The 12,441-nt window shown below is 62.5% G+C and overlaps 1 protein-coding gene across 1 annotated transcript in view; it reads right to left on the bottom strand.

Moving 5' to 3' along the window:
• Window positions 1-1,225: 1,225 nt before the first annotated feature.
• ARHGEF2 (Rho/Rac guanine nucleotide exchange factor 2) overlaps window positions 1,226-12,441 on the bottom strand; it is a 40,188-nt gene continuing 28,972 nt past the window's right edge. The window contains exons 10-28 of the mRNA XM_039849811.1: window positions 12,208-12,376; window positions 11,623-11,752; window positions 11,355-11,464; window positions 11,098-11,244; window positions 10,398-10,648; window positions 10,094-10,219; window positions 9,889-10,006; window positions 9,526-9,774; window positions 7,953-8,029; window positions 7,390-7,559; window positions 6,108-6,175; window positions 4,995-5,195; window positions 4,537-4,656; window positions 4,358-4,425; window positions 4,188-4,223; window positions 3,939-3,989; window positions 3,303-3,746; window positions 2,893-3,076; window positions 1,226-2,326 (exon numbers count right to left, since the gene is read on the bottom strand). Coding sequence (XP_039705745.1) covers window positions 2,253-2,326; window positions 2,893-3,076; window positions 3,303-3,746; window positions 3,939-3,989; window positions 4,188-4,223; window positions 4,358-4,425; window positions 4,537-4,656; window positions 4,995-5,195; window positions 6,108-6,175; window positions 7,390-7,559; window positions 7,953-8,029; window positions 9,526-9,774; window positions 9,889-10,006; window positions 10,094-10,219; window positions 10,398-10,648; window positions 11,098-11,244; window positions 11,355-11,464; window positions 11,623-11,752; window positions 12,208-12,376 — 2,793 coding nt within the window. The 3' untranslated portion in view covers window positions 1,226-2,252. The remainder of the gene's footprint in view (window positions 2,327-2,892; window positions 3,077-3,302; window positions 3,747-3,938; window positions 3,990-4,187; window positions 4,224-4,357; window positions 4,426-4,536; window positions 4,657-4,994; window positions 5,196-6,107; window positions 6,176-7,389; window positions 7,560-7,952; window positions 8,030-9,525; window positions 9,775-9,888; window positions 10,007-10,093; window positions 10,220-10,397; window positions 10,649-11,097; window positions 11,245-11,354; window positions 11,465-11,622; window positions 11,753-12,207; window positions 12,377-12,441) is intronic.

Below are 12,441 nucleotides of genomic sequence, written 5' to 3'. Positions count from 1 at the left end.
ACGGAGGAGTCATCTCTGAGGCGAGAAGCCAGCCCTGCAGCACGAAGCCAGAGCTCTGGAACCGCAGGAGGGACCCAGGTAAGACAGTGTTGGCAATGGGACTGGGGACTGCGCATCACCAGGACGGTGACGGCGAGGACGAACCTCAGGAGCAGCCGGAGCACAGCGAGTGTGACGTCATGCCTCCCAGGATGCGGAGGGGCTTGGTCAGGGGACAGCTAGAGGGGCAGTGGCTTCTGGGCCTGACCAGCATCTGTGGGAGCATGTGGGAGGGGTCCTTGGGTGTCTTTGGGTGCTGCCGCCCCCACCCACACTGGCCTTGCTGCTGTCCACTCAGCCCTGGCTCCGGGCTGACACAGCGGACGGCTGCCGTGGTGCTTCTGAGACCTGGAGCACCCACCGGCACTTTGTGGTAGAGCCATCAAGGGGGGCAGTGGGGATTGCAGCCGGCAGGGCTGGCCCCTTCCAGGCTCACCTTCCGGGCCTGGCGACCTGTCTGCATCCAGGATGCCACGAGTGTAAAGCGGGAGCGACGCCTCCCGCACAGGCTTCGTGATGATGAGAAAGCGCCTTGGGAAGGCCTCGTGCGGGTGGGTGAGAACCCCGGGTGCGAGGGGTGCTGGCTGCACCCCCAAGCCTGCCCCCGCCAGACTCCTCATCCTCCTCCCAGCAGAGGTCTGGGGCCCACCCTTGTCCTATCACCCCAGGGGCTCCCACGGAGACCTGTGCACGCACAGGCCACTTCTACAGTCCTGACTCCCTGCCCCCCCTCCCCTCCCAGAGGCCCCCACCCCGGTAGTTTGCATGAAAACAGGAAGTAAAACTGAGAGGCTGGAGTCAGCAGTACAGCCACTGCAGTCAGCAGGCTGAGGGAGCCTGAGCAGCTCCTGGGGCTGGGAAGCGTCTGAGAAGAGCCTGGCTCCCTTGCCACTTCCGACAGGGACTGCCGGGGCATCTAAGAAGTGTGCGAGAGGCGGGGCAATTTCCTTTGGCAAAACCATTGAATGAGCAAGGCTTTCTGATATTGGAGTCCCCAAGGGCCACCAGAACCTGACCAGGCGGCCGTCATTTCCATCCCGTGTCTGAGAACCCCAACGATGACAGAGAGGCCCGTCTCCAGAGGCCACCTGCCCTTCTGAGGGAAAGGCCCTTGGCGGAAGGACACAGGTCACACAGGTCACTGCCTGGCTTTTCCCCCAACACTGCAGACACCCAGAGACAGCACTTTGTGGGGTTCCAGGTTTTTAATTTTCCCTGTTATTTTTTTTTTTTAAACAATCAAATTGGCAGAAAAATGTCTGGGGCTGGTGGGCACTGGGGGGGTCCATTGAAAACCCCCAAATTCAGGCTGAGGTTTTAGGTCACGGTCGCCGAGGTGAGGTCAGGCCTCGTAGAGACCTCCCAATGCACCGGAGAACTTGGTCTCCAAATGGCTGGGGTGGGGAGTCCGACTAGGTCCCCGATTCCTACAGATGAGGAGACGTCCTCGCCACCCCCCCCAAGTTCTTCAGGATGTGGAGGCAGAAGGCTTCAATTTCTAATTGCCTACAATCTTCTCTTAAAAATATAAAACACGTGCAGTTGGCTTTGGTACAAAAAAGAAAAAAAAAACAAAAGACATTCTGGTCCCTGCGGCCACCCCCCAACCCCGGCCTCTTGGGCTGCCTCAGCCTCTGCCCCCACGACTCCAGGGAGCCAGATCATCCCTCTCGGATTCCACGGAGGACAGAGTAGGCAGAGCAGCAATCAGAGGCTGACGGGAGAGGGAGGGGGACGTGGCCCTTTCAGGAGGGAGAGTCAAGTCCCACGGCTGCGGCCTCTCCTCAGAGTCGGTGTTGCAGGCGGTGGCATCAGGGCCGGAACCCAGCAGCGGCATGGTGAAGCCTGAACGAACCCCAGTAGTGTGAAAGGACAAGGCCCCCTGATCCCTATGGCTTGGTTCCCATGTCCCTGGTCCTCTAAACCTCCCCGCTCCCTCCATAACTAATAAACAATAAATAAATAAATTTTCCTAAAGTCAAGGGGAGAAGGCATGAAAAATTGGCATCTGTGGTATAGCATCCGGATGCCACCAGGGGGCACTGTGGCCCAGTCCCCCGGCTTCCTAAATGGCCCCAGGTATCCAAGGATCCCAAGAGCTGGCAAGGACAATCAGCAGTTCTTTCCGAAGCTCCCTGGTCATTGGCAGGTCGGAGTCCCCAAGGTTTGCCTCCCTCAGTTTTTCAAGGGGGACAGGAAGGGGTGGGGTCCCCTTAGCTCTCTGGAGCTACAGGCTCCCCATCGCGGCTCTCGGTCTCCTCTGGGATGTCCTGCATCCTGGTGAAATCTGGGGGGGACAGGGCAAAGTTAGTGAGCTACTGCACCCCAGACCGATGCCTCCTCACTTGCGGGCCGTGAGGGACGGGGGTTTGAGTACCTGCCACTCTCAAGAAAAACCTCCCAGAGTAAGTAACGTGCCCATACCCAGAACTGTACACACTCTCCAAGTATACGAAGTTGATTAATGAGGTACAAAGTATTTCAAGACTACTATATGAAGTCACAGCTACTTTTGGTTATTCTGTATTTCCTGAACCAACTGAAAAGACCTGGGATGTCTTTGACCTATTTTAACTTTAAACAGAATCTGTTTCCACTTGAAAAGGTTGGGAATTACCCAGCAGGTGTGTCCCCTGCTTTTTAGAGTGTCACCAACAGATGAAACAGGAAGTCCTTTGTGTCCCTCCCAAGAGTTACCGTAGACCTCAGTGGTCAGTTAGGGAGAGTTACCGTAGACCTCAGTGGTCAGTTAGGGACCTTTCTATGTGGTCCTGTGCCCACGTGGAAACCACAGCCTGGGATTCTGAACCCAGGCGGCAACCCACAGCCACCCACGTCTCTCCCAGGTCTCACCTCGTGGACTGTGGGGTGGAGACAGACGGCTGCTGACGTCCTCTTCGCTGCCGGTGTCGGGGTCACTGCTGTCCTGCAGCCGCTCCTCAGGGCTGCCCAGCTCCTGCCTCTCTCGGTCCTCGAAGGGCCGATGGATGGAGCGAAGGGTCACGGGCAAATCCAGGCGGTCATGGCCTCGGCTGGGCTGTGGATGGCGGCAGGAAGAGCCGCAGGCCAGGGAATGAGCAGTGTCCGGAGGGCAAGCCCTGCCTAGCGGGGGGCGGGGGGGCCCGCTGGGCCCCAGGACCGACTCTGCAGACACCCACGGACCTCTCCCTGCGCCCACTGAGCTCTGCCGTTCTCCAGCCAGTATCCTCCTGATGCCCGTGGAGCCTGCCGCTCGACGCCCCAGGCCCCCCCAGCTTCCTCACCTGTGGGGGGGTGAAGCTCAGGTACAGGGCGTCGCCCGCCGGGAGGCTCCGGCGCCGGGGGTCCAGCGGCCTGCGGGCCCAGGGGGCCTCGGCGGGGAGGGGCTCGGTCTGGCCCAGCGCGGCCAGCTGCCTGCGGGCCTCCTCGGCCTCCCGCTCCAGCACAGCCCGGGCCTGCTCGCTCTCCCGGAGCCGGGCCTCCAGGCTGCCGGCCTCGGCCGCCCGGTCCTCGCCCAGGCGCCGGCAGCGCCGCAGCTCCTCCTGCAGCAGCGTGTGCTGGCGCTGCAGCAGGGCCAGCTCCGTGGCCTGCTTCTCGGGAGCCGCGGGCGGGGCCCCCGCTCGGCCAGCCTCCCCATCCCGAGAGTTGGCGCGGGCCAGCTTCTCCCGGCGCTCGGGGCCGTCAGGGAACCGGGCTTCCATCAGCGTGTCCTGCTGGGCCACCGCCGCCTGGGTGGAAGGGGGACAGGCAGGCATAGGGACCGGCCCCGTCCCTTCTGCCCCTCACCCCACCCCCGGGGCCAGGTCAGGACTCCCGGGGAGCGCCGCGTGGGGAAGGCCGGGCAAGGCCTGGCAGGGCGGCTCCGCCCTCTGCTCTGGTCACCCCCACTCACCCGCAGGGCTCTGGTCACCCCCACTCACCTGCAGGCCGTGCAGAAGCCCGTAGAGGCTGACCAGTCGCTGCAGCGCTTCCTGAGGACAGAGTGGGGGTGGGAATAGGGCCCCGGCTTCCGGAGGGGAGGGCTGCCCGGAAGGTGGAAGGTGTGGGTGTGGGGACAGCGGGACCCCAGACTTGGAGGTATGGAGTCTGCCCCCGCCCTCCACACCGGGCTCCCGTTTCTCAGACTGAGAGCGGCCTCCCCCGCCTGCTACACCCCCACATCCCCTCACCTCCTGGGGGGATCTCAGCTGGTTTCCATTTCGGTCCTGCATGAGAGGGCCAGGGTGGGGTCAGCGGGCACGCGGCCCCGGTGCCTGTCCCTGGTGGCTGTGTCGAGGATCGACAGGCCACCGTCTCTTTCCCGCCCTCTAGCCAAGTCTCGAGGCCCCCGAGGACCCACCTTCTGGCTGGAGTCTGAGTCAGCCCTGCAGAGCTCGATGGAGCCGTTGAAGGTTCTGGCCTCTCCATCTGTCGGGAAGGGGAAGGGATGGACCGAGCTCACCGCCCAGGACGCTGACGGCACCCGGCGGTGCCCCCGCGCCCTTCGGCCCGCCCCCCTCGGTGCCCGGTGACACTCACTGGCGGTGATCCCGGGACTCGTGTCCCCGCTGCTGTGGGCTTCCGCGGGCAGGCCGGGCTCCCGGGGCATGGCGAGCAGCTCGGCTCCCGGCCCCACCAGCAGGTCCTTCAGGCCCTCGACTTAGGGGGACAGGAAGCAATAAGGACGCGGGCTCCGTGGGGGACAGGAGGGTGCCTCTGGCCCGACACGCACCCCGAGAACTCCCCGCTCGGGCGGTGGGCCCGCCGCACCACGCGGCGAAGGTCTGCCCCGAGCAGCGTGGTGCAGGCAGCATGGAGGTGTCCACCGGTAAAGGCCCACGTGCCCTCCCCGCCGCCCCCAGCACCGGGCACGGGGTGGGCACACCGGGAGCTTGCGGACCGAGCGGCTGCCGCCCCATCGTCTGTCGGTGTGCGTGGGTCTCGCCACGTGTCCCTACTGTGTGTCAGCGAGGGCCCCTCCCCAGGGGCTCCCTCACCCTCGCGGATGGCATCCTGCAGCAGCCGCTCGCCACGCGGGACCTCGAGGGACTCGGAGCGGAACAGGCCCCTGGGCAGGGGGGGCAGGGGCAACCCACTGCCACTCTCCTCTTCGACCTGGAAGTGAGTCATCTCGGCGAACAGCCCGACCTTCTCCTGCAGCAGCCCCACGAGCGCCCGGTCCTTCTGCTGCAGCTCCACTGTGGGCAAGGGCAGATGAGCACGCGGGGAGGGCCCGGGGACACCGGGCGAGCAGCCGGGGGCCGGGGCCGGGCAGAGTGGCGGGACTCCCCGTCTTGATATTTTGGCATTTATAACAACAAAAAAAACTTTTTTGGGGGGAAAATGTAAAATGTGTACTTTCGTTTTAAAAACAAAAGTAAAGAAGTTCCGTGGCAGGGACGGCAGGCTGCCCCCCAGTTTGCCTTCTCCCCAAATGCCTTCAGTGAGGGAGTCTGTCTGAGTTTGCCGTCAGACTACACGTCCCAGCCCGACACTGCACAGGACTAAATTCTGGCTGATGGATGTGTCTTCCAAGTCTGTCCTTAAACGTTCCCTTACTCCTCCCCGCTGGCTGGGATGCAGATGTGATGGTGGGAGCGGCAGCAGCCGCTTTGGACACAGCGACGGGGACCCTTCCTGTGGGTGGCAGAGCTGCACCACTACTCTGCACTTCCCATTTCTAGACTGTTACGTGGAGAGAAAGGATCTTCCACGCCTTGTTTAACATCCGATTTCTGTTGGTCTTTTTGTACAGAAGTTTGATCATACTTTAACTAACAGAGGGTCCTACAGCAAAAGAGTAAGTTACTGTCTTGACCCCGGTCTGCCTAGCTCTCCTTTGCGGAGGCGGCCATAGTAATTATCTTCTCTTTCCTGAGATATTACACACACGCGGGCACATAATGCGTATGACATGTGTTTATCCCCATCATTTTTACACCAAGCGTATGGAAGCACACACTTTACACAGCTTCAAGCCTCGCCCTTTCCACTTAACTGTACATTTTAGTTACAGACCTCCACCCGGCCTCGGGGAGCCGTCTCGTGCACAGTGTTCCACCGTGTGGGTGGATCGCGAATTATTTAATGAGTTCTGTGGACGGACTTACTCTTGATTCGCCGTAGGTAAGCCTCGTCCTCCGTCTCGATCAGGGGGAAGTCCTCCCTTGGAGGGCACCTGGAGGGGTAACAGGCCGGGCGGGGGTGGGGAGGAGCTGAGTTACCGACAGGCAGCAGCCCCCCTCCCTCCCTCCCGGTCGTGGTGGTCCCCGCCGCGCCCTCAGCCCAGGCCCTGGCTCCCTTCACGCCCGAGCCGCCCTCGTCCCAGCACCGAACGTCGCCAGCGTGTGTGCGCCTCTCCCGAGGTCCCCTGGAGGGCGACCCAGGGCAGAGGCGCAACTACAGGTGTTGGCATCAAGCAAACTGGGCTCAAATCCTGCCTCCACTGTTTACCGGGGGGCGGGGAGGGCACCTCCCTGTGTTCTCATCGGAAAAATAGGGGAACTATCTTCCTTGTAGGTTTTTGGGTTAGGATTAAATGCAGTAACGTGACAATGCCTTCAACACGGCAGCAGCTCAATAAATCAACGACAACGAATAACAGTGATTATAATTTTTATAACTACGAATATTAACATTAGTAACAAAGAGGCCACCAGAAGTCTACTATCAAAGGGACAGGTATTTTGCCGTATTCTGCTAGAATAGGCAATTTCACAGTTTTGTATGCATTTCTGAAAAATCTGCTCAGTAATGTCGACAGTTAAAAATAAATAGGTTTACATATCGTAACAGGAAGAAGACTCCACTCTCTGAAAGCTAAAATAGAAAAATAAACATCCTCATTGAGTTTAATCTTCAAGGCTCCGTTTTCAACACTCTACATGCACTTTGCTTGACTTTTTCCATCACAAGAGACACACGGTTGTTGACAGACTGCCTCGGACCTAACGTGTGTCCAGCAGAGGCCAAAGATTTGCCGCTTTGGCATGCGAAACAACATCCCTCTCGCATCTCCCGTATGGAGCTTTCTACGAGACTCCTGCCTCTTACCTCCGGTATCAATGTGCTTTTACATTCGTTTTTTAAAAATAAAGGCAAAATGCAATCCGATCCGAATAATAGCCCACCACCTACAGACCAAGATGTTTTAGCAGCTGAAACTGTACTGTCAGCTGGCAGGCAGGCCACCATGTGACAGCTCAAAGGATTCCTTTGCTTGTCAGCTCATGCTGCGTTTGAAAGGTGGTCGGGGTTGTCACTGCGTAGGACATAAGACGACCTCGTGCCTTGGGCCGTCTCGTCTTCCCTCAGCCCCTGCCTCTGCTCCCAGGGCCTGCCGTGGCCTGGGGCCCGAAGCCGCAGGTACCCCGAGGCCAGGCACACACTCACGTGCGCACGCTCTGCTGAATGACCCGGATCCAGGTGCTCCGGTCATCCCGGGACGCCGTGTGGACCTCGTACATCTCGGGGGGCGCCCCGCTGATCAGAAACATCCCTTTCTCCTGGTTGGCAATGTCCCGCACGATGAGGTTCTGCAGCGACACCACCGAGGGCTTGTCCTGCAGCGGGCGGAGGGGCGGCGTGGCGTGAGGAGGGTCAGGCTGGGGGCCCTGGCCCCCAGCCAGCCGACAACGGCAGTTCTTCTGGGGTACCAAGGACAGAGAAGCCTGCCTACGGCACAAGGGCCGGGGCTCTGGTGCTGGCCGGAGAGGACCCTGGCACACCTGGCCCCTGCTCATTCAATTAGCTTCAAGCATTACTTTCCGCAGCCACAGAAACAGGCTGTCTGCAGCCCCATCACAGGGGCCAAAGGGACAGCACACAGTTTACTGCCTCTAGTTCTGCTACCATACCAGTGGTTGCACTCATGGCCGCCGGACTCTGGAGGAGTCCAGGCTCCTGCGGGCTCAGGCTGGGAAGCACGAGGGGCCGGAGGCAGGGGCAGGGCTCACCAGGGCAGGGAAGATGTACTTCTGGTCCTTCTCCTGCAGGAACACCAGCACATCCGTCATCAGCAGCATCAGCACATCTGCGGGGGACAGGCGGGAGGGTGGTCAGCGCAGAGGGTCTGAGCTGCGGCCCCGTCTTCCCCAAGGGCCGGCCGACACCGTCCGCTTTGAGTTCCCGGTCCCCGTCTTCCTGGCCTCCCCTCCCCCTCCTCCTGTGCACACCTCCCACCTCCCCATCCTTACAGCTCAGGGGGAAAAGAATGCACGTGTTATCAGGTAAAGCGCTCGCCAGGCTAGTGGGGACCATGAGGGACCACCCTGTGCCTTCGAGGAAAGCCCTCTTTGCAAACCCAATGCAGGTCCTCAACCTGGGGTCCACAGACCCCTGCGATGTCCACTGCCGGACCCCACAGGCTGTGCAAACCCTCCGCGCACTAACATGACACACGCGTGTTCTCCTGGGTGTAGGGGTCCAGAACTTCTGGGAGAGTAAAAAGGCTTCCCAGAGCCGGAGGGGCCGCCCGTTTCGGCCTATCGGCCCAGGTCACACTCCTAGCTACCGTGACCCGTTTCTAGTTACCGGACCTCAGTCCGCCACGGCCGGCGTATTCCCACTTTCCCCTCCGTGCTCGGCAGGGAGGGGAACTCGGGTGCCTCGCCCATCTCCTCCCACCCTCACAGGCCCCCTTCCCTCTCCTCCCGTGCCCCACCTTCCTGGCCCTCAGATCCCAGGCGGTCCTGCACTTTGAGGAGGAAACTGAAGTCAAGTCCGTAAAACTCCAATGTCCTGGTCAAGGACACAGACCCACACTCTGCCCTCGCAGCTCTGACCCGACTGCGGGCACAGAGAAGGGAGGGCTTTTGCGAAGTGCTTCAGAAATAAAGCTCTCCAGCCTTGCTATTTTTAACCCCCCATGGCGTATATTCTTAGCTGCAGCGTGGGAGGGCTGGGAAGCAGAGGAAGGGGATGGAGGGAAGCGGCTGGTGAAGCCTGCAGCCTCCGAGTGCACGGGGTGGGTATGCCGACCTGCGACAGGCTCGGCGCCGCGGCCTCGGGTGGCGGCTTGCTCACGTCCCTGACCCCCTCCCCTCAGCCACCGCTGCTGCTCTCCTGTCCCGATTTAGGCACGAAAGGTTTGGCCAGCCGGGCTGCAAGAGAGCCTGGGGGCCGTGCCCTGCCACCCGACACGCCCCCTCGGCTCTCTCCTGCGTCCTCCAGCCTGTCCAGCCTTCCCTGGGCATCCCCCAAAGTCCCTGTCCCTTCTGTGGACCTGGCAGCTGGGGCTCCAGCAGGTGGAGCCCCTGGGGCAGAGCTTGTCTCTCAGCCCTGGAGTCGCTCTGCCTCCCTCACCAAAACTGGTAGTGAGGACGGAAGGGGTGAGTGAATAGTGACCGGAAGCCGCTGTGTGGCCACAGGGAGCCTCAGGATCCAGGCTTTCCCCCGACGCAGACCCCGTGTTTCCTCGCTGGTCTCCCCTGGGCGTGAGGTGCGTGGAAAGGCCCTGAGCGGGGGGCGCCTGCCCCTCCCTCCGCCCGACTGCGCGCTCCCGCCCAGCCTGCCAGGCGGACCGCTGACCTTTGAACCGGCCGGTCGCCGTCTTCCAGAGCAGGCAGCCGTCGTGGATGAGCTTGCGCCGCAGAAGTTCCTCCCGGCCGAAGGGGCCCTTGCCGGGCACCGGGGCCTGGGCCCGGGGGTCCAGGCGGCTATAGATCTCCTGCAGGCGGGCCCCCTTCTCCAGCTCGTGCACGTCCTGGTCCACGCTGGACAGCAGCTCCTTCACCAGCCGCAGGGCCGTGGTCAGGTCCTGCCGCTCCGCCTCCGCCCCTGGCACGCGGGCGGCACGGGGTGGCTTAGCCCGGGAAGCCGGGGTTGAGGGGGGTGGGGGGTGAGCAGCCCCCTACCAGGGCTGCCCGACCGCCCCCCGCCCCGCCCCCTCACCGTGGGAATGCTGCAGGATCCGGCTGATGAGCACCGGGTACTTGGTGATGCGCTGTGTCACCAGCAGGATGCACTCCTGGACCCCGTGCCGCTTCAGCACGGCCGAGCGGGTCACTTTCTGCAAGGGCGGAGGCGGAGGCAGGGTCAGGGCGGGAGCGGCCGCAGAGGATCATGACCCCCACGTGGACGCGCGGGTCCTGCTCACCCGGATGAACTGCTGGAAGCGCTTGTCTCGCGCGTAGAGCTCTTTGTAGAGCTTCAAGGCCTTGGTGTGGCGGCTGCAGAACTCCGCGTACGTCTTCCGCATCTGCTCGGCGCTGGGGCCCGAGAACTGGAAGTCGAGGGAGCTCGCTGGGTGGGCATGCCCCGGAGCCGCGCCTCGACCCCGCACACCTCCCGCTGCCCGCGCAGCGGCTTCCCGCCCCCACCCGCTAGAGCTGGGAGGCGAGACACACTCGTCCGGTCACGGCGCCTGCACGGTCCTCGCCCCAGGCCCTGCCCGTCCTCACCTGGCTGATGAGCAGGTCACCCAAGCGAGAGATGACGAAGTTCCGGGTGCTGCCGGGGCACAGGGCCTGGCGCCGGCGCTCCAACAGCTGGCTGAGGAAGCGCGTGTGGATGTCGCTGAGCTCATCCACGCAGGGGAACAGGCCCTGGACCACGCCCAGCTCCAGCTGCAGCTCCTCCAGCATCCCCGTGCGGAACAGGCGCGTCATGATCTTCAGCGTCCGCACGTGATGCAGCTCCGTCTGGATCAGCTCTGCAGGGACAGTGGACGTGTGGCAACCATCGGCGGGACCAAGGCTGGGGACCTCAGGGCTCAGTCGGGGTGCTGAAGGCCCCTCCAGGTTTACGCTCCACCTCGTGAAGTGCAGATCATTTTCTATGCCTGCTGTAGCTTTCAGGTTGCCTGTCCCCCCCCACCCCACGGTAACCACATGTCCTCCACGCATCCCAGTTTCCCACAGTCCCTGGCGAGGCGCTGGGCACGAAACAGGCGCAGAGTGAAGACTGAGAACTGACTCGAAGGACAAAGACGCAGCCTGGGAGACCAACAGCTCCAAACGTTTGGGGACCTGGAGGCAACTTGTGGGATGCCAGGCAGGGTCCTGGAGACCAAGGGGCTGAGGGGGAAGCGTTTGGGAGGTGCGGGGCGCTGTAGGCAGGACCCGGCGGAGCAGGAGTCCCGGGGTGGTCTCCTGGGCTCACCATAGATGACGTCCTGCTGCTTCATCACCTCCTTTTTGTGCTGCTGCAGGAAGCCGCTGTCCACAGCAAGGCTCCAGGAGTCAGCGGCAAAGTCCTTCTCATCCATCTCGAAGTCGCTCATCAGCTCGTTGTAGATCACCTCTGCACCTGGACACCAGTGACGGACAACTCAGGGCCGGTTCCCTTCCCTGGCCCCTTTGTGCCCTGCCTTTCCCGGGCCAGCCCCTGGCCCCTGCCCTCGGGATGGGCCCAGTCACCTTCATCGATGAGGGACTCCACCGACAGGGCCCGGTTGCGCATGTTGAGGGAGTCCGTGGACTGGGACAGGATCCGGCGCAGCCCCAGCGGGGACTCTTCGTTGAAGTGCCTGGGGAGACAGGCCGGTCTTCACCCCGACTCGGGCAGGACGGCCCTCCCAGGCCCGCCACCGGCTTCCCCCACCCGCCTGCCTCTAATTCCGCACGTCTGGCCGGGTCTCCACCGCCCAGTCTCTGCCTGCCCCGCCCCCTCCCCACGGAGCCTCACCCGGCAATGTTGGTGGTGGAGACGCTCTTGGCTAACGACAGGGAGGAGCGGCCGCGGCGGGAGCCCAGCAGGGACTGGCGGAAGCTGTCGGAGGGGTAGATGGCGGAGCTCGGCCGCTCCCGCGTGGTGGCTGCGGGGGACCGGGCAGGCCAGCGTCAAGCCCGCGGCCACCTCACGTTTGTGCAACGCTTTTAATACACACAGAGCTTTTCTTGTCTGGTCTCCTCCCCGCAACAAGCCCAGGAACGAAGTGAAGCCAGAAAAGTCAGACTTGTCAGGGGGCTCAGGGTGGACGTTTTGAGAACGCGCCCGCTCTCCCTGCCCCGCCAAAGCTGTCTGAACGTCAGCTGTGGTCAACACTCCCACGGGCACGTAAATAACTGATAACAATAATAGCACAGGTGCGACCAGGCTCAGATGACCCGCCACCCCAAGCCCTCACGTCCATTTGAATTGTCCTGCCCCTAAGTCCCGGCTGGACATCCCACCATCGGCTTCCAAGGGGAGGAGGGCGCTGTGCCGGGAGCAACCTCAGGGGGGCAGCAGAGGCCCGGGCTGCGCCTGGGGCCCCGCCCTAGGACTCACTCTTGCTGCGGAGGGAAACAGACTGCAGGGCAGTGTTGTTTCTCAGCAGGGCCGCCTTCTGTTGCTGTGAGACAGAGCGAGAGACACCAAGAACGGCCGTCACCCAAGGGTGGCCCCCCAAGGCACAGGGCGGGAGCCAGGCCCCCTCGGGAGAATGCTGGCACCATGGCTAAGGGCGTCAGGGGCGCCGAGCCCGGTGCTGGGGACACGCCTACAGCGGCAGGCTGGCCTGCT

This window comes from Pteropus medius, unplaced genomic scaffold, assembly GCF_902729225.1.
Source record: "Pteropus medius unplaced genomic scaffold, Ma_sr-lr_union100, whole genome shotgun sequence".
NCBI lineage: Eukaryota > Metazoa > Chordata > Mammalia > Chiroptera > Pteropodidae > Pteropus > Pteropus medius.
Note: the sequence above shows the minus strand (reverse complement) of the source record. Positions and strands in the feature narration are given on the sequence as shown.